Below are 24,580 nucleotides of genomic sequence, written 5' to 3' on the forward strand. Positions count from 1 at the left end.
TGAAACTGCTGCCTCCCTGTGCGTGCGTGTGTGCAGCATCACAACAGACAATCATAAACCATTACCGAATGCTTGGTGGTTTGAATCCCACTCATAACTGTTCATCCATAATCGTTACCACACATTTTCCATCGTGAAGAGCAATTGGTAATTTCTTGTAGCGAAGTGGAACAAAATGGCGCAAAACGGGAAGGTCAAGTCAGAGTGAGCAAAACAGTGGCAGAGGAAAGAGGAAAGAAGAAAATGGTTATGTGGAAAAAAGGTGATGATATAGGGCGTTTATCACAAAAGGGCTGGGTGGAAGTTCACTGCTGTAGAAACATACTGTCTGGCTCCCTGCTAGCTCACTACTCTATAAAGACTTCACATGGCCACTGAGTGCAAGAACGAGTGTGTCTGTGTGTTTATGAGTGTGAGCATGTGTGTGTGTGTGTGTGTTCATTTTCTTCCCTCACCCAGAAAACAGCCAATGCAGAAAGGCGACACGTGTGTGTGTGTGTGTGTGTGTGTGTTTGCGCACGTGGCATGTATGTGTGAGAGGGTTAGAGCGTATTCCCATTATAGTCCCTTTGCAAACACATTTCCCACACCATGCTCCCTTCATACACAAGTAAATGTAATATACACAATCATATTTAAATGAGGGAGAGAAGACAAGGAGGAGACAGATGGCTTCGAGGCTTTGGAAGGGGGTTGATTTACATGCTCTGTCAATTCCTCGTCGCTGGCCGCCATACATAATTCATCCATTTTATTGACTGCTGGGGAATTCTATTAGGTGATAGAGTGATACTCCCAAGAACAAAAGCTGACTGTCCTTTTCATGAGTGCCATCAGGACCAGCATGGTTAAGAAATCAAATTGTGGTGGTGAATTCAAGGATTTATTTCTCGCTGCATGCTGGGAACTGGGGACGCTACTGATGACAGACAAGGCAGTTGAAAGGAATGCATATTCAACATGTTGACTGACTAGGGTTCTGTCATGTTATCGCTGAACTTAATCGGAATAAATAGTGAGCTTGACATCTTTGGCAATAGGCTTCCTCTGAAGCCCAAGTGAATTTGAGGCTAGGAACATGACACTGGTGAAGGTCTTTACATATAAATAGCATATAGATATTGAAATATCAGTCTTTCATCCAAGATATCTTTCATTCTAAATATACATCCAATAGCCTAGTGGATTTCCAACAGTAGGGGGCTCTGTGGAGATACAACCTCTGTTGAATAGGTTTGATAGAGCCACAACTTAGCACTTCACAGATGCTCTATCTGGGCAGAATCCCCTACCAATCTATCAAGAAGCTTATTTACCTCCCGAAATAGGTATCTATCATCAAACCAACTGACTTAACAATGAAACAAATGACCGCTGAAAAATTTCTATCATCATTAGTCTTGGATTGAAATCCTGGTCTACGAATATAGATTTAGCTTGCTTGCAAGGCACAGGCACTCTACTGAGGGAAATCTGCTTCCCAAGAACTGACAGTTAGACAACCACCTGTTCTACATTTCCATTTCAGGTCTCTGCTCTGTCCCCATCTCTCATCACAGACATCAAACGGCACCATGGCAGCCATAAGTCTGCATGGCCTGCATGGCAATATGGACAGGTGATATAAAAGACGGTAGCGTCTGTCTTCTAACACGGTAAGAATAACGTACTAATGAGATTCTTCAAAGACTGAAGACGGCAATCCAACCAATCTTTTATACTGCACATGAACAGACATTTTGAGGATCCCATCATGTCCTCAAGTATCCTCAAGTACTTCTGAAGAACCAGTCAGCCAGTGGAGTAACTAGCAAAGAATTACTGGGGATAATTAGACATTCAAGAATTCATACGGTACTGTCTAAAACTACCGCACATCATTTCATGTTGTACTCATTTGCAATCACCTACCTCCTTATGGCTCAGGATACAACCAGCTTTTTACAAAGAGATGCTATTGTAAACAGAGACTGGCAGAGAGAGAGAGAGAGAGAGAGAGAGAGAGAGAGAGAGTGAGAGTGAAAGAAAGAGAGACATGACCAAGTTGAAGCATCAGCAGCATAAGCTGAACGTGATAATCCCCGCTGTCAACGACTCACCCTGCCTTCAACTTGCTAGCTTTGACACGTCTTCATAAACTTTCTTCTCATGTCTACAGCGTCGGCGTCGCCACTTTAAAGGACCCGTTTGTGCTGCGCTGTGTTGCACAGACCAATTAGAAGCTCTTTGCAGATTCCCCTTCCTCTTTCCCTTCCCCTGCCCTCCTGCACGCCACACCAATTATTAACTGACAGCAGCTTCTCTCCCTCTCATGTAATGCCTGAGAGGGACAGGAGACGCTCAAGGAGGAAAGAGAAAATTCCACTGGTGTTCTTTTTAATTGTCAATGTCGTATTAAAATCAAAAGAATAGTCTCGGTAATGTATTCGCCACACAATCCGTTCCTGTTCTGGAGGCTGGGGCATGGGGGTCTACTTCAATATGGGAAGGACCACCCCGGTTGTTGAGAGTACGCTGGCTAATTACCAATGGAGCCACCCCAGGGGGAGGTATGGACTCTGGGCAGTGTTTTGTAATTAATACAAGCTAGATTAATAACTACCTTTTTAGCCAGCTCCCATCGGCAGCCAGGAGTCATCACAGACAATCCCATACTGTGTTAAACACTTGTATCTCGAGATAGGATCCTCTGCCAGGAACTAAAGATTGAGAAAACTAACGATGTTCTGGCTGACACCACACTGGAGCCTTGCGGTTCGCCGATGCAATGACCTTACATTTAATTCCACTGAAGGTAGAAATCCCACTCTGGGCTGAGAGAGATGGATGAGCCCTATTCCAGCTATTTTGTGTTGTTTAATATTCAAGGAGACGGGTACATGGGGGTTAGGTAAACAAAGTTCATTCTTAATTGGTGGGAATGAAACTTTCCGTGTCCAATGCATTTCTCTCCCAGGGATTAGGGCCGCTGTGCCGGAGCTAATGAGAGCCAGAGGAGAGGCACGGGCGCTGTGACACCCTCTCTCGGCTCTTAATTTGCGAACTTCCCCCTGAGCTGGCAACCCGGCAGCCTCGTCTCCCGGCTGAAGTGGCACTATTGGCACGTCCAGGTCTCCCCCCACCCCGTCGCCTGGGGCTCTTGGGGCAGCAGTGGCAGGATGGCATTAACACCTCTGGGAACAGGCGCCAGCACTTAAAGTGTTTGCTCTTGGAGGCCAAAGGCAGTGGGTACAAAGAGCAGCACATTACGGTTTCTGCTGCTTCTCAGAGGCTGGGAATGTGGGAGAGCCAGGGGAAGCTCCGCACACAGCGTTGTACAGCTTTGGAATAACAATTGAGGAAAATGACTTTGATGAATAAAGCCGATTCTGACAGGCGTGTGTTCAACTAAGGTATAAGGTATAGACGCTATGTGAAAAAGAGCAGAAAGATCCCCAAGATTAACTATAACGTGTTTCTAAAGGTTTTTTTTATTGCTGCTTTATTCAACAGTGTAGAATCTGTAGATCCAAAAAAGCAAAAAGACCAAGGCACTATTTCTCTTAGATTAAAAATGCCTTTATTGACATGGCATGACTCTGGCGTGTTTCGGCCACATGCCTTCGTCAGGGAGTAAGAACCATGCCATATCAATAAAGGCATTTTTAATCTAAGAGAAAGATTACCTTTTTGCTTTTTTGGATTCTACTGATAACCCCACCAGCAAAGAGCACCTTTCTATCATTGATTTTTAACGTATGTGTATCCCAGCAGCGCCCCACATTCTTCTTTTTTTTTGTATAGAATCTGTGCCTAAAACATATCATTCCCACCTACAAACAGAGTTCATGCTCTTACCTCTCCTCTAGCAGCTTGTCTCCAAACATCCAGCGGACGTCAGTGGCCGGGTAGCTGGCGACCACGCAGGGCAGCAGCACGCTGGCGCCCGCCGCCTTCGCCGTAGCCACAGGCTGCACCAAGAACTCCGGCTTCCTCTCTTCTCCTGTTTCTGGAAAGGGAGAAGTTGGGGTCAGGGTTAGGGTGGGGGTTAAGGTTCGGGGGGGGGAGGCAGTGAAGCAGAGCGGCAACCTTACGCTTAACGGGTGTCATCCGTCTTAAAAACTTCAAAAGAACTGGAGTCTGAAGGGCAGTTTCTCCTGACACCTAACCCAGAATGGTCAGATGAATGATGTCCACGTCGGTGACGGAGACAGCTGAACTGGAATGAACTCTTTAGGGGTTCAAAGTGATCCCCCACAATTCCAACTGTGACTAACTGCATGGGTAACATCCAGCAATAACAAGGAAGTCATGGTTGGCTTAAGCTTTTGTGACCCCAACACACATGCAGGACTTCAGTAAAATAACTGAAAAGTCCCGTCATTTTATCATTACAATTCACGGCAGTTCAAAGCTGGACCTCAATTCAACACGGAGACGCATGGAAATGAAATCGACTGCATTCCTCGCCCTTTTTCAACTCTCAACACCTCTCAGCAGAACCTCCCAAGTTAATTTATTCCCAAGCTGATTCATCTCGACTTCAAAAGGAACCAAATGGAAATACATGTATTTCTGTCCCTTGAACATCTGGTAGCATCCAAACAAAATCTCTTTAAATTTCCTCACACAGCTTTATGAGTTTTCCTTCTGTACGCATGCAGCCTTTTGCCACAACACCACACATCCTTGGGAGGAGACATACAGAGAGATAAAGGCCCCCGCCGGGGTCTTGTTGAAGTCTGATTTACGACCTCTAATATCTTCTCTGTGCTGGCAGGAGCCTGGCGCTTAACAACTCAGTAAATAAAACTTCTGGAGGGGGCGAGACGAGACACACTGCCACAGAGGAATTCACCCCCCCCTTTGAGCTACAACTGAGTGGCTGCACTGATAACCCCACTGGGACTTTTGTCATTCAACCTCAGTCTCCCTCTAAGGTGAGATGTGTTCATATTACAGGTAATGAGCAAGGCAGGGGGGCACACCATGTACCTCTGTAATCAAACGATGCACTGAGCTATATATTAATTTCAATTTACTCTACAAGCGGTTGCAAAATGGCCCAGCAGCTCTACCATAATTGCACTGTAATCAAGGATGTGATCAGGATAATGCACGGAAAACAGGTAATGACTGAAGACAGCCAGGAAAAGACACTATCTCTACTGGATATCAATAGGAGTTTAGCATCCAAAACAACGGAAACCATTCCATACATCCATATATAATATTAGATATCACAAATCTTACATCAAGTGACAGCAACAAAAACCCAATGATCTGCATTCTTACTCGATAACATGTAGCGAGTAATTTCATTGCTTTTTTTTTTTTTACGATTTTTTTTGGGGCATTTTTGCCTTTATTAGATAGTTCAAAGTTGAGAGCGACAGATTGGGAGAGAGGGCGGGATGACATGCGACAAAGGTCCTGGGACGGATTCAAACCCAGGACATTCGGAGGACGGTACGCGTTTTAGACCACTGAGCCACCAGGATGCCCCCATTTCATTGGTCATGTCAGCGTGGTTCATTACAGTTAGTTCTCCCCAGATTACCTGGCAGTATCTGGAGCAGCGCCTCCTCGCTGGACTTGGCCGGTCCCACGTTCTCCACCAGGCAGCGGTACAGTCCGGCGTCGGCCTCCGAGGCGTTGCTGACCACCAGGGCTCCGCTGGGCAGCTGGACCAGCCTGGCGCCGAGCTCCAGGGGCTGACGGTCTTTCTCCCAGCGGACGAAGGGCACCAGGTCCGGGTTCACCTCGCACGCCATCACCTGGCTGTCCCCCACACGCACGCTGGCCGGCGCTGGCTGGCTGGTGAACCGGGGCATTCCTGAAGGAGAGACGAGGACAAGGGTGTCAAAGCAACTCTCTACCAGTTCTACTGCTGGGTTTCAATATCAATAAGACTTCATCATCAGCATAAATGTTTTCATGAAATATTTCTGGAACATTTCAGAGGTGGTAAGTTAAAGATGACATATTATAGGAATTCAAATTGTCCGCTATTCATATACATATATGATTAAAGATGTTTAATGAAGGCATTGTTGACATTCTGTTTGAGTGGTTAAATTTGAAGTTATTGCATTTTATAAAATCCACCCTTTTGTTTTACAGGCAGTTTCAGGCGAACCCCAGTGAATGCTGGACTCGATCTTGATTGGCTCCCCTCACTAAAGAATTACTAAATTATTAAAGTTTGCAGTCAGTTTTCTTGAGGCCAGTTTTCTTATCCTGAGCCATAGTATATTTGATAACAAAATAATTTAATAGAATAATATTGGACCTTTAACAGAGCAACTAAGTTATAAAGACTGAACTTGGAATATCTTATTTATACTTGATGAGGCCAAAAATGTAACTGCCCCCCTCCCCCCTTCTTCACACACACACACACACACACTCAACATACACACACACACACACATCCACCCACATGTGCAAACACAGTGGTGTAGCGCAATCACTTATCCTCGATGGTGGATGCTAATTCGCTGCGCGGCGCACAGAGACACACAGCGCTAATTAAAAAAGCCTGGATCCACAGGCTGTTTGTGTTGCTGTACCCCGACTTTCATCTCGACGCAAAATAATTATTTCCCGCGTTTGAAGCCATTGATCTGAAACCGACACTCGCGGGCCACACCGGCAACAATCGCGCACAATGGCTTCAATTAAAAAGAACTTATAATGTGTAAACTGCAAATGGTATTCTTGGGTTTATTAGTGAGTAAGAAGGAAGAGTTGTTTCCAAAAAGTAAGAAGGCCACTCCATCTACAGTGAGAAGAACGCCATGCTGTGTTATTACCATGAAGGGCCTCTTGAGTGTTTGGGCTGGCTGTGGCTGTCTCCTTGGTAATGTGTGTGTGTGTGTATTTGATACAGTGTATATAAACGTGTGTGAGTGAAAGAGAGAGGCTAATGTGAGTGTGTGTTAGTCTATTTCTGAGTGGGAGCTTGCCTGCTGTAACTGTGCTCATACACAGAAAGTGGTGCTGAAGACTTGCTGAGTGTTGATCTGGCTCCACTGTCCCCTCTCACCTACAGACGGCTCGTCAAATCCCCTGCCAAGAGCGGCTCCGGGGTAAATCACACTTTAAGATAAGGCCCAAGCAGCTACAGACTCCCCTCCCACTGGCTTAGGCCGAGGCGTAGTGTACACTCAGCACTGGGTAGATCTCAACACTAGATTTCGACCAATATGGGCGTTTCAAAGCCGATGCCAACGCCGATATTTTTGTATGGAAGCTGCCAATCGTCCATATTCTTCTTGCCAGGGTATTGTTGCTCCCTGCCTCAGCAACAGCATTTCAACCTTGGGACACTAAGAGTCTCCACTGAAACCAATACTAATGAAATTCTTTTAGGGTTAGCAGCTCTTTAAGGCAGGGTGACCCATCGCCCCCAGGCTTCTGTATCCTTAATGCTGTTATGTAACCGAGTATCAAGTTTATCTTTCCTAACTTGGTTTGGTTTTACTGATTTTAGATCCAGCAGAGTGATGCTTGTAGCACACAGCTGTTTAATTGTTTAAAAAAAAAAGTAAAACATCTTGGCTCGGGACTCGCCATTGGCAGATAATCAATACGAAATGACTAAGATTGGAGATTAAAAAAAAGCCCCTATTAGGGCTGAAAGATATTGACAAAAGATCTAATTTTGACTATTTTACAGAATATTGCAATTGTGATTTAAATTGTGTTTTTTCTTGTCATCATTTTTTAGAACTTTAAAGAAAAGTAATTTTGTTAAAAAAAAACATGGATGTCAGTGTGCAGGATTTACTGAGTTTGAGCATGATGAAAGGTTTTCACCAATATTGTAATCATGGACCAAAGATTACTGGCAGCACTTAAACACCTTGTTCAGAAATCCATTTTAGAAGCTCCTCTCTCTTAAGAAATTAATTGCATCCTCTGCGAAGTTCATTTTGCGATTTAGATTTTTTAAATTTTATTAATTGTTCAGCTCTAATCTCTATATCAGTCTAACTGATACTCAACACACATGGACACACACAATGACAGTAGCTTACACTGCACCCATGGTATTGAACGATTCAACACTCATATCTACTTCATGTACCCACAAAGTAAGACAAACTTAACACTACTCTTGCGGTCACTCCAAACAAAGATCAGACAGAGTAGCCCTCTCGGCTCATTGCCCAACTGTACCAATCTGATACAGATAAACTAAAGCACATGGACCGGCTTTATCTGAAACTTTACAACTGCTTTCTACAAAGCACAGTAAATCCTTCAGCCCATGGAGCATATGACATTTAAAAAGATACACTTGAAGACAAAGGTCATGAGTTGATGTGCCCCAAGTCTAACATCCACAGATATATCCAGATCCCTTTGGGGCAGCCAAACGCTTGACATCTGGCTCAAGCGGACACACAGGGGAGTATTGAAACCCATCGGCAGACACGACAGCAAGTTAAGCTTCTGCAAAGACTCAACCTCCACGGACAGGAGAGAGTACATTGGATTGTGCCCTCTCAACTTTGTCTCAGATTGTGAGCACTTTTCTCACTCAGTCTGCAGTGGACTCTGCTCTGCCTCCAGACATCGACTAATCCTTTGTTCCTCCAGCCTCATCACATCTCGCCAGGCTGAGTTCATCAGTTTGCTGTCTTGAGGTGTGTGTGTGTATGTGTGTGTGCACTGGCGAATGTGTACTAGCACATTAGGATTGGGTCAGGGCAGGGCATTATAGATGGGAAATGCTGAGTGTCGGTGCTAACACTATCGACTCCAATTAATCACAATTCTCCATTTAATCGACTGGGTGGGAGCTTCATTTTCCACCCCCCTGCCCAGCACCATCTATCGAACAGAGGAGCTGCACTGCCAGCCTCTACACTTATTATCAGTGGGTGATGAGGCCCAATGATTCCAAGAAAGCAGTGATGCCTCAGTGGTCAAAACACAATGCAAATGCAGGGCAGTAACCCAGATGTTTTTCTAGCTAGGTAGGAAGTGTCTGCACACAAACTAGAAATGGAAGCTGTTGTCACTGGAAAGAAAACTCTACATTCATTTCAATGTGCAATGTAAACAAGAGCAATATGTGTTTCCCAAAAACCTGAGTATCATGGGTTGACTCTGTGGGACACCGTCCCTCCTTTGTGGGAAGTGGCACTCTGCCTGCTGTGCAGCGTTAGATTCACCAAACCTTACATCATCTGCTTGGCTTTGCCAGCAAAGCTTATAATCATATGAATGCTAATGAATGAATGTGTCCATCATTCGATGGAGATTAGCAGAATAGAATGCCGCTGCTGAGAGCTACAAACAGGCGGAACGACTGTCTATCTCGCCTCGGAGCAAAACTGAGTGCAACCATGCTTGCACACACACACAGAGACATACACACACTTAAAACACACAGTTGGGCTCCTACTATTCTTAATTAAAATCAGGTATAGAATGAGAATGAGCAGCTTAATGGAATATGCAGTAGGCTTTAAGGATCTCCCTCTAGATTCAACTGAATTAGGAAATGACTGCAGAATAGCTGCCTTTCACCTTGGATCAAAAAAATAAAACTGTGCTCTATGTTACTCAAATATTATTTTCGAGCAGAGTTAATTTAACAAATTAAGCAAAAAGAATCAAAATAGCTCGCATTTTAGAGTTGCCCAGAAGTTTATACCTCCAAATAAGCCTCTGGCCTGCCAGAGTGCAGCAACTGTGTTCACAAATAGGATGGACAGGAGACCTGGCAGTCAGGGAGCAGTGAGTACCTTTTTGCTGATTCCTCAAATGCACAAATCAAGCCAAGTCATGACAACAATTGACTGGAAAAGACATTTCATTCACTTCATGACATGAGAGAAGATATAAAAAAAAGTGACACTGACAAACTGACTGTGTTATGCAATGTCAGCATTATTGGCAATATTGATTTAGTAGTCAAAATTTCTACAAACTGAACAAATAACCAAACTTTATGCTAAGCTAACACAGCCAGAAGTCCATACTAGTTTCAGATAAGAAGTGAGAGACAAAGCAACACCTCACACCTCCGCTGGGGGAGCCACACCTACAGGCAACATGGGCTCTGGCTGCATGTTATAAAACGCTTAACATGTTAGAAAGGATTCAACTCCAAGTCAATTTGTTCAACTCCGACTGGTGACAGACCAACCTCTTCCCAAAAAGTCAGTCAAAAAAAAGAATAAGAGATAAAAGAATCAAGTAATTTAATTGGAATGCAGCCTAAATGTATTCCTAACCTTAAAGGCAAAAATCCACCCGTAAAACTCTTCAACACTTGTAAAGAACAGCTACTGGCGACGCAGCTTGCATTTCTGGGGCCATGTTGTTTGGTGGTGTAATTGTCTTATTCCCGCAGATAACTGGTCAAACGTAGATGACATGACGTCATGTTGAGATTTTTCTAGTGCAGCTACAATTATCTAAAACATGATGGTGTCATTCCTTCAGGATCGAAGAGCGAGGGCTTCTTTCTAGACTCACTATTTTGCAGTAACATACGACAATCATACAAGGAGAAATCCACCATAGAAGAGGCCCTGTTGCAGGACATGTTGCATTTTGAGTAAGGGGGCACAACTCTCACTCACTTCCATTCTTCTTCTCAAGTGGAAAAACTCTTGCTCTCTTGCTCTTATCATGCTGTCGCTTTTGTTACTGCTCTCTCTCTCTCCCTATGAATGCAACAAGTTCACACCCATTCTCTGGGGGTTGGCGAAAGTCATTCTGGGAAACGTACAGGTAGGAAATCACTAACAGAAGTAGAAGTAGACGAGGCAGGTTGAAGGAAAGTGGGAACACCAAAAAAGTAAATTGCAGCGCTTCATCACAAAATAACTCCTGGAATGTATTGAAAAACATTGCAAATTGATGATATTTAACAATCGGCGGGGGGATTTTTTTTAAAAAACCTCACCAGCTTCACCCTCGTCCTGAAACATCGTCCTCCCCTCTCAAAACACATTCTATTACCAGTTCACAAGCCACACACACACATCGACACAACAATCACATTCCTATTGTCGGTACGTTTGATCAATTCCACAGTAGCACACGGAGCCAAACCGAGCTCGTCGGGCCAAATAGGACCAATTTGAGTCAGTGAGGCGATAGCTTCTTCCCAATATGAAGAGTAAGTTAGAGAGAGTGAGAAGACATCCAATCAATGGCAGTGCATTGCAAAGCTGAGGCTGGGGATGAAGGGTGTGTGTGTGTGTGTGTGTGTGTGTGTGTGTGGGGGGGTAATCAAGTGATCCAAAAGAAGACAATATCTATTAGCTGTATGGGCCTTGAGCTGTGTGTGTTTAGGCAAGGTCTAAATGTATTTTCCCCACTATAAAATCTCTCTATACAATATGTACTTTGCTTTATTCAGATCAGTGGAAACTATTGCCTCATTCTGTTCATGTTCCCTTGAAGGCCAGCCGCAGAATAAGAGGTAATTAATTCCCTAATTGAAGGTTTCAGAGCTTCAGGGGAGAATATTTCTAAGGGCTTTTAAATTTCTACTCCATTACAGTGAATCTTGCTATTCAGACCAGATCTTAGGGTTACATTCTTTAAACAGTAAAAAGTATTCAGCCCGTATTGATATTTTGTACATTTTCTTGTGCTACGCAAGGAAAAGCCTATAATTCATAAAGTGCTCCACTCTAAGTAAAAAGGACATTTTTGACATTTCTGCAAAAGACATACGTTCAAATAACTTTAGACTTCCTATTTACAGTAAATTGTAATGCATCTGAGTAATATTTTTCTTTCAAAATTGTTCTAATGCTAAAGGTATAAACTTTAACAAACTAGACTTTTCTGTTATTTGGGTTTATGCATTCTCATTCAATTTCAGGGTTTATATTACGCTTAAGACAGAATGGATTAAAAAGCCAACGGGACGTTTTTTTTTTTTTTTTTCTGAGTTTCTGAGAAAGCAGCGTTGAGCCAGAATGTCCAGAGGCTTTGGCATGAGAAAATAAATCTACCATTGCTAAAGCATTGGTTGTGTGTGATATTAATACTTTAATGCAGTCTGTGCATGCATGTGTGTGTGTGTATGTGTGTGTGCATGCGTGCCTTTGTGCATGTGCTGGCAACCCCATAGAGGAGGGGCAGTAAACACCAATCAGATGCATAAATGCCCGATGCCTGCTCTGGAAGACAAATGCTTACATTTCTCCTTTGCTCTCGCTGTAATCAAACATTCACTGCCTTGTTATGCAAAACCCAAACACTGCATTCCCTCCAAATAACAAAAAAGGCAATTTTGTTCAATCCCCCATGTTATCATTCTATTAATGAAAGCACTTAAGGATTTATGGTACGCAAAAAAAAATGATGCACACTACGTCACTGTGAAGTTCATCTTTGTTGGGAGGTGCTTTGGTGATGTTCTTAAGTGGCTGTGCATATTACATGAAAACCACAGCGTGATGAATTCTTTATATCCTACACCAAGAGAGAGTTCGCTTTTGCCTGCTCTAATACGAATATGAGATGCGGTCAGAAATGGGGCCGATATAAGTATTTTACAAAGCTATCCTTGATGTTTAATTACAAAGTCGGTATGGCTTGATGGGGAGGGGAAGGACATAATGGAAGACAAACTTGCTAAAGCATTTCTTATTCCATTAAATCGGTGGAATCAACATACTGAACAGGGTCAGAGGGAAGTGAGGGAAATGGAAACCTTGAACACCCTGTCAGTGTTAGAAGAGGTGTCTGGTTGGTGGATGTTCTCTACTTCTTTCATTTCAAAGGTAAAAAAACAACCTTCATCTTGTATGGGCGGGGGTCTGAACGATTGACAAGAGTGAAAACAGGAGGATTAATTGATGACTTTGGGCTGGAATCTAATAAAATAGTCACTGAGGCAGTTTGTCATCATGCATGAAGCCTGACAAGACTGACATGCTGATGAAATTAGGAAATGCACAGTCTGGTCGCGTCATCACAACAGATTTGTCTTGTTCAACAACAGGAAGGGATTATTGGGAGTGACTGCCATGGCAACCTGAGCTGAGATGATGCTGCACCCAACGCACAAAGTTGTCCAAATCTTTATTCGTCAAATTTTGTGTTGAAATATAATCTTGTTTTTATCCAATCCAGACAGCTGTTCTTTAAATTAAGTGGTTAACAACGACACCAATTTACAACAGACACAGGCCTGCGCTACATAGACTGTAGTGTCAAATTAATTTCCACAAATCCAAAAACAAACACATGTGAAATCTGGGGGACAATGCTGTGGATCCAGGCCAGCTGAGCCAAAAATGAAGAACAAAGGCTGCGTCCAATAGCCCTCTGGCAGATTAAAGCGCAAGTTTGCCCGACGGAGCAGCGAAGAAGGCTGCAGCTTTGACGTCGAACCGCTGCTTTTGTACACAACGCTCCGCGCGGAGAACAATGGCAGCCACAAAAGCAAACACGCTCACAACACAGACATGCTTTTGTAGTGTACACACATCAGAAGGATAGACAGAAGATGGATGGGTGGCGTTTGCAAAGGAGTCGGGCCTCAGACGGGGGTAGTTATTTTATCTACTGGGCTGTAAAAATGGCTCTCGGGTGCTTGAGATGACAGGAAAGGCGTATCCTGACCTTGTAACCAGTCACCGCCTGAAGAGAGTACAGTAAAACCTTCTGACGACAGCTGCTATCCCGGAGTGACACATCAGCCTATTGTTAAATTTTCAATATGACAACCTCAAGACTATGATAGCAGGAGGCGGTTCACACGCAACTGCACAGTAATAAAAAAAAAAGAAAGAAAGAAAAACGCACATTTCATTGTTCAAAACAAACGGAAGCAAATCAGACTCGGTAAAATTCGAGACAATGTTCCTCACCCGAAGAATTGACAGAAACACCTTTTTGTGCATGTTGTGCTAACGCGGCGGGGCTTAACGTCTGTGTTAGTTCTCAGCCGGGGGAGGGATATTTTTAACTGAACCGCTAAACCACTCCGGGTGCAGACCAGATGTTGTGCTGAGGACGACCTCTTAAACATTAAGGACTATCAGCGGACGGGGGCTTGGGGGCGCAGCTGCTGTTCAGAGCCGACTTCGCCTCCTCCTGTTTACAAAAATCCTCACTCTTTAACAGAAGTGTGTTTTCACTGCTGCGTTCAGGAAAACAGGCAACACAACACGCATTTGGATGAACATTCAAGATGCTCTAGACGCACGTTAGAAACCGGCTTCTTCATCATGCTCGTTACTAGTGTGATAGGCCGCTTGTTTGATTGTTGAATTTCCTTTCCGCTTACATGTGTCAGCAGAAACGAAAACAGATCACGCCGAAATGAAATTGCGCGCAATCAATCCTGTCGGGACGAGAAACGACACATGAGGATGACTCTCCTGGCACAGTTGGCACTCTGACAGCTCCCGATTGCCTGTTGTGGGCACAGAGGGAGGACAGACTACAAGGAGGCACATGGACGGTGATGGATGGAGAGGGACTCATGACAGGGACAGGCCAGTTGCCATGGGAACATCAAGTTGACAGTCACGGGAAGAAAATGAAGATTTCTTATTCAGATGTCTGGTTTTCAACCACACGACGGAGCTTTCATCGGTTGATTAATGCCATTGTTTTTTGGAAAATATTTCATTTGTCGAAATCACGTGTAATAGCACAATTTATTGACGATTGGTTGTAAATGATTTCGCTGTAAATCATTTATTCAAATACAAAAACCTGCATATCTGAGAGAAGAATGTACGATATTTGCTACTACTAAACACCTATAATCAAAGGCCTACAATCCCTTACATGTGTGCGTGCTGCAAGGAGCGCCGCCTCGATATCTGACCTGCAAAATAATTGTTCCTTCAAGTCTTTGGGTGTGTCCTGGCAGCTATGGAGACAGTGATAAGGCTGAAGAAGTGGCTCCTGAAATGGATGGGTGTCTCTGCGAACCCCTCTTCTCCACACAGACCGAAACTGTCAATGCCCGTTTGGAGCCATCAAGTGAGCGACAGCACCCAGACAGCTGGGGACGTTTGTCTATTTTAGAGGTGTCACTGCGAAACAAAGCCTTGCAGATGGAGAATTGAGCATGTGTGAATTCAATAAATACCTGGAATGTTTCTACTTGGGGATTAAGTTTGTGTACAGTACATCACACCAGAGGCACTGGTGGTATTCCCTGAAGGAGAGGCTGAGGAGAGAAGAGAGGTGTGTTTCTGTATGCTTCTCAGTGTGTGATTGAGTTGGCATGCACGGGTTTAATCTCTCCTTTGTGGGTATCACATGCTTCTTCTGCCTCCCACATGTGTTTTGCGCCTGTTCAGAGTCAGACCACCAGCCGAGCTAACGCCCCCGGTATCTGGAGGGAAAGAGCCCGTTTTCATTACAGGTAATTGAGTTGTAGCTGAAACAATACTGATTGCATTAGGGCCCTTAATCATGTTAAGGTGTCTTATTTTATCTCTGGAAACTTAGCTCATTCTTGGCCCATTTTGAGGCTAACCTTCGCCAGAGGTCGTTGCCAGGGGAGACCGTGGCAGCGGCTGCTCCCATTGGCCGAGCACAGATAAATGTGTTGTCACTACAGCCGTACATACCCCCCCCTCCCTCCCTCCTCCCTCGCTCCCTTATCAGAGGAATAAAGGGAGGAGGAGGTGAGAAGTAGGCGAGGATGCACAGAGACGCTCAACAGAGCAGTCTGATGTCAGAGGAGTCACCCGTGGGATTATAAAGGAGTTGTCAATCAAATCCAACGCAGGCGCTACAAAGAGCAGCTATCGGTGGCCTGTCCTCGCATCTTTCGTCAAGTGCTTGCTTCCTTAAAGCCCCACGCACCCCGCCCCACCCCTCCTCCTCCTCCTCCACTGGAATGAAGGGCCTCTCCGCCCTGCACCGGCTCAACAGGCCATCCAGATAAAGAAACCAAACACACCCCGGCCCTGCTGTTGATGGACAGATAGATACAAGCTAGAAGGATAACACCGGGCCTTCAATCCCTCAACCCCCCTCTCCCTCACTTCACATACCGACCCACTCCCTCCTCCACCTATCTTCTTTACAGTCTCTCTCTCCACATCAACCTTTGTCTCCTTCGTTCCTTCCCCTCCCTGCAGCAGCATCCACCCCTCGCTCCCATGCATTTTCTTCTCTGTCCTCCTCCGTCTATGTAGCCGATTCCCTGCATCACTCTCAAAGTCTCTTTCATTCAGTCTCCACCCATCCCTATCACACCCCCTCCCCTCCCCTCCACCCTTTTCTCTCCCTCTTCCCACCACACATTTCAGTGGGAACTCTATTGTTTGCTAGAGAGGGGCATGCTGCTGCCGGTTCTTATCTGGGGATGTTGGCGGCACATCTGCAGATGCTATCGGCGGCCCTGTTGCTCTGTTTATGCTCCAGCCGCGCCAGGCAGCTAGCAGGGAAATGAGATGGATGGAAGGAGGGACGAGGGGAAGACGGAGCATCCTATTCAGCAGACATGATGGAGCGAGGGGCAGAGAGGGGCGGACGGACAGGGGGAGAGGGACGTACAGTTGGGATATGGAGGGGAAGGGATTACTGCACCGTAGGGCTGGGCCATAATTCAATATTATCGTTTATCGTCTTTCAGTGGAATCGTATCGTGATGATATGGTGATTCTGGTAATAAGCAAATTTTATTTAAAAACTCTGACAAAATGAAGTATGGTAGGAATATTATTTGAAAATCTCAGTTTTGTGTGACATTACACCTAACATTACCAGTCGGTTCAACGGGATGAACATTCATTTGATTATTTAATTTTGCATATGTGAGCTATATTGTGATATATCTTGATATAAAAGAAATCCTTATGATTATCGTGATATTGATTTCAACCATATCACCAGGCCTTAATGCACTGACACAGACAGAGAGAGAGATCATGCACATATCATGTACACATGTGCAGACAGACCCAACTCAAGCCTGCACAACCAGTAATATGTGCACAAAAATGTACTATTGTCTGTTGCTATGCAGCATTTGTATCGATTTAAAAAACACATCGAGAAACCGTTTCACAGCCTCACACTCATGTTGGCACCCATGTCAATGGCTGGCTACCCTGGTCGCCTCGCTCTACTAGCTGCAAAAGCAAGGTCATAAAAGAGGAGACAGAGACTACAATGAACAGGAATGTTGCATGACTGAATCATTCATACACTTATATTGGCTTTCCACTGACCTTGACGCTGCCTGTCAGAGCCTCTGCTCTTTATGGACTCAGCAAATAACACCAAGCCTCTGTAGGGGGCCAAGACCATCTCAGTCGAATCAAAGACAAACCAAGAACTGGCCGAGTCCAAGCTGAATGAAGATGAACTCCAAAGGAGGATCGAGACCAAGGGAGGGTTGTGTTCAAGTCAAGACCAAGACCAGAGCAAACTGCCTTACTTTTACACCTGACCAATACCAAAAGTAATAAGTAAATCTTTAAGAAGGGAAATGATAATAATACTGAGCAGTATTTTATCAACAGAATACAGTGAGAGAGCTGGTTGTGATTTTAACTCTTCAAGTTGTGTGCATAGGACTACAAGAGCTTAACACAAATGTGTCAAAATAAATAACCAAATACAAATCAGTCGAGACAAAACTAATGGAAATTAGGCCAGAGTCCAAGATCAGGACTTGCGGAAAGTTTTCTCAAGACTAGACTTGAGTACTAAATCCAGTCTCTGTGACTTACAGTACACACTGCAGGCATACAACATGTTTATCTTCCAATATGACTTTAACATGCATCTTTAAATTACCGTGAGCACTGATATTGTGTGGGTGTGTGCATGAAATTATACTCTGGTGAAGCTAAACGAAGACGAAAACATTTCCTACATCAGGCAGAGTAGAGGTGACAGGCTGTATTTAAAAGGGACTGTTAAATAAACATGCACACATTTGCACACACGTTATGCAGAGGGTTTCCAACACACAGCATTGCTAAATATGAGCAGCTGCTATTTGGAAAATATCTGCATGGGTTTTGTGGCATTGTTGATTCTGATTATGAAATGTATGACGAAACAGAAAGTGCAGGTTTTAGTGGAGTGTAGCACAGGTTGGGAACCTCGCTATTAGGAGAACTAGCTTGAACTTAAAGACCCCAAGAAGTGGCATGGAGAGCGTGATTTGCTTCCTTGTATTGACGCATTTTTGAATTAAACAAGGTTAAGGCGGGAAGCGTCAGCGGGAGGGGCTTATTTGTATATTAATGAGATATCAAGGAAGCGGGAACATCAACGTCAAGCCCGCTCAGATCAAACATGGACAGCATTCTACACTCGGTTGTGGAGGAATATTCTCCGTCTCCATCTCCGTCGCCCGTCTGGGAAAAGAGTTTTAGGTGAAGCGCAGCCAAAAACACACCTTCGTCTCATGTTGCTAGCTGAACTGAGCTGCATGCTACAAAAAATAGCGGGGGGGTGGGGGGAATAATTCTAACGGTCATCAAATGTGTTTTTCTATATATACAATTTTTAGAAATCAAGATTTTTTGTCTTTTTTTTGGGCCTTTATTGGTGAATAGGTGTACACTGAGTCCAGTAACATCAGCAAAAAAGTAAAAAAGTTTCATTTCATGGGGTCTTTAAAAGGAACTGTCCTCAAGTCTTGGGTGTGTCCTTACAGTTATGGAGACAGAGGAAGGCAAAATGGCTGCTGACAATTTATCCTGAGATGGATTGGTTTCTCTGCAAACCCCTCTTCTCCACAGAGGACCAAAAGAGGGACTATGTACCTGTATGTGTGTGTGAGTATGTGCACAAGGATGGGGACTGGCAGCTTGGGAGCAGCAGATGTTTCTGAAGACACAGCTGTAGCGCTGGGTGATGATGTCACTCGACGTGGCCAGGGGCATTCATCATCATTTACCTCGTCTAGGGGCGTGATGGGGTGGTAAATTAACGTCAGTTAGCGCCCCCCTCCACCACACAAACACAACATCTCTAGCGCTAATTTCTGTTTCCAGACCAAAACACTGCCATTATTCAGTGTGCAGACGCTTGGGTTTAAATTTAGAATCAACATAATGGAGACAGAATGGAAAATAGACTTGGACAACTGAGTGACTGATCTTTGGAGTTGGATTAAGTCTGAGGCGTTGAAGGGCAATTTCAGCACAGGAAAACATTATAATGTAGAAAAAGAATTTAGAGATTAAAAAGTTATAGTGTGTTTAATTAAAATTGTGTCTAAAGGCTACTATAATTTAATTTATAGCCTACTATTTAGATTATCATAAATCCTAATTATTAATTAATACATTTATATCATCAGCAAACAAAGCTTTAAGCCCCTTGGGAAAATAATGGCTGCGGCTGTCAAGACTTGAATGATCAGAAACCCAGATTTCAAACCCAGGTTTTTTTTCCCTTCCCACATTGAAGTAAACATCTTTCTGCGATGCTCCAGTGAGCCTAAATAACAGAGCATGCATGGATGCTCATATTTCATCAGGGCCGACTGGGGATCCGGCATGATGCGAAGACCAATCTCTCCTCCTAGAAATGCACCGAATTTTTAAAGTTCATTAGCCATGTCTGGTGCATATTACAGACTAAACAAAAGACAGCAAACACAGATGTCAGATAATAATGTGAAAAATTGCTGTACATACTGAATAGGCTGTAGAAGGGCAACTCCTGCTAAGGGGCTTCCCTATTTGAATGAGAATCATGCAGTGTGCAGCGTTTATCCATCAGTAGCCAACTCTTTACACAGTATCAATAGGCAGATGCTTCACTGTTTACTTATCGCCCATAATTAGGTTTGCAAGTATGAAATGGATATATTTAAGGAGGGTAACGTTGGTTTTCCTTCAAATAGAACGCCAAGAAAACAAACTAAAGAGTCTTTTAAATGATCCCATCAGCAATGGCGAGGGAGGCAATGTGACAATAGAGGAAATCTAGTCAATCACTCAACCCTAATGGAAAGGGAAGAAACAGATCTCTAGAACACCTGGACGGTCTGACAGTGTGGCACCAGCAATTAGGCCAATCCATCTGCAGTGTATTACCTACAAACGGAGCAGATGCTACGGCGAACGCCTCCGAATGAAGTCCACCTCTGTGATGAGCTTTAATCATGTGTGTGAGAGCCTGCGTGTGCCTGAACACCGTGCTGTCCACCCAGAAGCAGGGAGAAGTCATCCACCCAAAAGCCCAAACACTGACTGTGTGTTTCTGTTTGTGTGTGCTTGTGTACTCCGTGTTTTACTGATGATGGAAGACGGCTGGATGGGCTGCAGTAAGAACTATATTTCTTGCCTTTCAATCTACACTCCAGGTTGCACAATCCGAAACAAATTCCTCTCGCCTCAACAAAGATTTAATACGCACGTATATCCCTACCATCAAAAGACAAATGCTTTGATTCCATTGTTGTATATAAGCTTGCTGTATGTTCCCTGGCTGCAAATGTGTGAGAAATTGCGAACTGAGTGTTAAAATGCAGCGCTGAAGTGTGGAGAAGCTGAAAGGCGGGGTGGAATGGGGGATAAAAGCAAAAGTGTTGGCAGAGTGCAGAACATAAGACATGCTACTGCAGTGCTATTTCCTTTGTCTTCCTCTGTGTGTGTGTGTGTGCGTGTCTCTTGTGTGTGTTGCACTTAACCACACAAGAGGAAACAATAGGGGAGATGCGTACTTATCACTAACCTTGGAGCACAAGTTCCTCTACAGCTTGTAAGTGCGCGCACACACACACACACACGCACACACACACACACACACACAGAAGGATGCAGTGCAGCATACAGTCAATTGTACAAAAGGCAATTCCATAATACCACACATCAACACTAGCAGCAGGGTGCCTGTGCTCAACCACCAGAAGGCTTTCTTTTTTTTAATCATCAATCAAGCCTCATCAGACTCAACTCAGTGACTCAAACGCCTCCATGGCGTCCCTAACACACACACACACACACATCACGTGCTTTGACACCTCCACAGCTCGCCTGCACCAATCAGAAGGCGGTAAGGGCGCTGCATGGTGTGGAGAGGAGGAATCTCAACACCCTCCCCAGGGCCCTCGCACACAGAGTTCAGGGCAGCTCAGTGAAAGGAGGGCACACACACACACACCCACACACACACATTCACTCTCACACACTTTTTTTTTTTTTTTAGCTTCTTTACATTCCCCACACACACACCCTCGACTTTCTTTCTTATCCTTCTTAATACGCGATATCACTTTCTTGTGCCTTCCCTCTCCCTTGTTTATCTCACTCTCTCCCTTTCACACTCGCTGTAGCTCACACCAGTCTTCTTGCAGCAGACATGTCATGCCCCTGCACATTAACAGAGTCAGTCTGTGTTCCAGCAGGCCTGAGCAGGCTCCAGCATCTCCCCAAACAGGCTTTATTTCACACAGGAGGACACGTACGACGCCCCGCTCATTCCCCGGGTTTTCTTTTCACCCCTGCCGCTCTGCAGAACGCGCAGGAACGCTTGGCAAGCGCCACCCATCCAACCCCATCCCCACCCTAAACTCCCCTTTTCCTCCTCACACTGGCTCTGACTGACACTGAGTGAAGAACGGAGACTATATGTCTTTGGCTAAAAGCAACAGAACAAATACAAATGAACTTTGCATTAAAGGTCGTCAAGCAAAGAAGAAAGAGCACAGTAAAAGAGAGAAAGTGTAGCCCCCCCCTTGGTTCAAACTCCTTTGACTTGTCACCAGCAAATAAATAAATAGACATATAAATGGAGCTACCATAATAAAGGGAAATGGGAAAATGGGAAAAGATGCAGTGTTTATTTTCCTTCTTTTCACGAGCAGAGAAGCATTTTTGAGGAAGCTAAATGCAGTCAGCTAGAAGAGAGAGCCAAGGCTTTGAGTCGAGGGGGAGGGGAGAGAGATGCTTTTCGAGGTGTCACCCCTGACACCTTGAGTGTTGCCCTGTATGTGTGAGTCTGACATTTGATGCAGGTGAGGAGAGCACCCCCCCGCCACCACCAACCCCTTTACTGCTATAATACCATCCATGCCTATGGAGACCCGCTCAGATGGTGCAAAAAAGGGAACCCATAAATAAAGTCAGCCTCTGAAGCATAAAAAACCAAGAAATTCACCAACTGAGCACTTCGCACTTTTGCTTCTTCACTACACTCCGTCTGTGCCCAAGGCGAAGCATTCTTTCTGTGCAGAATATGCAATGAAACACTCATGGTCGCACCATATTTCTGCATCTTCAGCACAAGACAAGTACAGTAAAATATGCATTTCAAACATATTTTATTTACATCTAGAGTGGCAAAATCGAATCCCTCTTCTGTCCCTAGAATCACACGTTTTATTCACAAAATAGACTGTCTTTCAAAGGAAATCCCATAAAATACATCTTAAGCTTGTCGTCACCCAGTGACGATGCTTCCAAATCTCAGCCAGACAGGCACAGAAGGAGTAAAGGGCAGGAGGGCACATGAGAACATTGATGTCCGAGGCAGTTTTTCCCGAGCTGTATGAAATGTTTAAAATCATTCAGAGAACAGTTGTCAGAGTAGTGGCCTTGGCCATCAAAACCCAAGGCTAGCTGGTGGACCGTATCAATCCAAAATAAAAACTTTCCCTACTCTCTCTCTCGCTTTTTCTGCCCACCCTGTCTGTCTGATGAAAATAGAGGTGTGTTTGAAAAGATTTCCCCGAGGCCTGGGGAGGCATCAAAAAAACCACGAGAGTCAACTCTCTTTCAGGTTTCAAAAGCCCTGTGAAGCCCAATTTGGCTTTGAAACACGGGGACGTTTCGATATGAAAACCCAAAGCCTCCTTATGTGCGCTCCCTCGGACGGGAGTTGGGAGATGAAAGGGCGATGCGGGTGAGCACACTGGTCCATAACGTCGTAGGTATCCCTATCTGTTGAAACGCTGGGAAGGAGACACGGACAGTGAATCTCAATGAGGGAGGGGAGGATAAACAAAATGCACTCCAGTGCAGTCAGAGCTCTTTTTTATGCAGATTGAATGAACCAAGAGAGTGACGGAATGTAAAGAAGGCAAGTGGGAGGGGAAAAAAAAAAGATTTGAATAGACCACTCATGGTTCTTTGACTCTACCCAAATCTACCCGCTGGTGCTAAAACAACTTTTCTTGAAAAGGCTTGAATGAGTCACTCCCCAGGTAGATAGAAACTCACCACAGACAGAGGACAGTTTTTGCCTTCAGTGAGGGCTTTACCATGCAAATCCATCTAGAGCAGTCTAGACCTACATAAGGTCCAAGTGTCCAAACACTGGAGACTCATCAAAGCCCGGGGCGCACTGAGCAAAGCACCTTGGCTTGTGGATTTGAAAGGGGGCCTTTTTGGAAATCGACATGGGCGTCATCTGGCAGAACAATGGGAGCTTTAAAGGGACACTGGGAGACAGTTGTCTAGCAAAATGGATGAATGGCAAAACACACTTTACAACAGTGCAGTCACTGTATGCATGCTGTGCGCTACAGCATCCTGCAGTCTTCTGAGGGGTAAGTCATTAGACAACTATCGCTTCCATTCATCTTAATGTGTGAAAGAGAGAATCGTTTTCACCAATTGGTGAAAAGGGCTAGAAATTAATTACACAAAATGTGAATTAATTCTAATTGTGGAGGCTGTAGCTCGTCTGACACCAACATGTGAAAAGTGTCACTCCAGCTCAGACGCAAAGGCAATGGCAGATGATGGAATGAACTGGAATTGGTTTAATTTGATTCAGCCATTAAAGCCAACTATATCAAGGGTGAGAAAATTGGATTGCCAACTGGTCTAGACATGATAAACGCAGAGCCAGTGGCCTTTTCTTGCCTTTTTTTTTGTTGTCGTCTTAAGCAACTAATGGCATTCCCGTATGATGCGCTCCATAAAAGAGCTTCCCGCCAACCAAAACCGAAAGAATTTAAAAAAGCTTAGAATCTGTGTTGAAGGAATGTTGGAGGAAAGCTGAAGGAATTTGTTCGTTACTTCTATGCAAGTCATCTTTTCCTGAAACAGGCAGATGTGGTAAGTTTTTTTTTTTTACTGGGAGCAACTCATTCAGTAAACACAACATCCCAATTCACAGCAAAAACACAACTATTACTAGAACGCAATTGTGTTCAGCGCTGCGAAGAACAAGAATCCAGGACCTGTGGACAGAAAACATGTTGAAGAACTGACTGTCGGACTGAACTGACTGTTTTGCTTTAAAAGTACTGCACATGTTCCTTATTTTTAGTTGTTATTTGTCAGTACATTTTTTTCAACACCATGTAGGCTTATCATTTTGCATTTTGATTGTTTACTCCACTTGCTTGGTGTTGATGGTATTTTTGGAGGTGCCACTTTAATAATAACCACTAGACAATTGAGAAATTGCTTAATTTGCAGCATCACTTCACTGAAATCCGGGAATGTGTCAGGTTCAGTCTCAGGACACTTTGATATTTGAAATATATCCCCCGTACAAATGTACCTGTTGAAAACACAGGTTGAGGGGTAATTCTCAACTATATGAGATACCAAAGTGATACTAGTCACGTACGAACAGGGCTTTTAGACAGAGTGGATGAGAGCGAGGTAAACAGAACAGATAAGACACTTCTGTCTCTCAAGATGTGCTGATTAACATG

The 24,580-nt window shown here is 44.2% G+C and overlaps 1 protein-coding gene across 2 annotated transcripts in view; it reads right to left on the reverse strand.

Moving 5' to 3' along the window:
• The window catches only part of neo1a (neogenin 1a), a 160,000-nt gene that overhangs the window by 69,454 nt on the left and 65,966 nt on the right, over positions 1-24,580 (reverse strand). For both annotated transcript variants that reach the window (XM_078285438.1, XM_078285442.1), the window contains exons 3-4: positions 5,540-5,815; positions 3,838-3,988 (exon numbers count right to left, since the gene is read on the reverse strand). In XM_078285438.1, the coding sequence (XP_078141564.1) occupies positions 3,838-3,988; positions 5,540-5,815 (427 nt within the window). The remainder of the gene's footprint in view (positions 1-3,837; positions 3,989-5,539; positions 5,816-24,580) is intronic.

Source organism: Centroberyx gerrardi, chromosome 1 (assembly GCF_048128805.1).
Source record: "Centroberyx gerrardi isolate f3 chromosome 1, fCenGer3.hap1.cur.20231027, whole genome shotgun sequence".
In the NCBI taxonomy this organism is placed as follows: Eukaryota; Metazoa; Chordata; class Actinopteri; order Beryciformes; family Berycidae; genus Centroberyx; species Centroberyx gerrardi.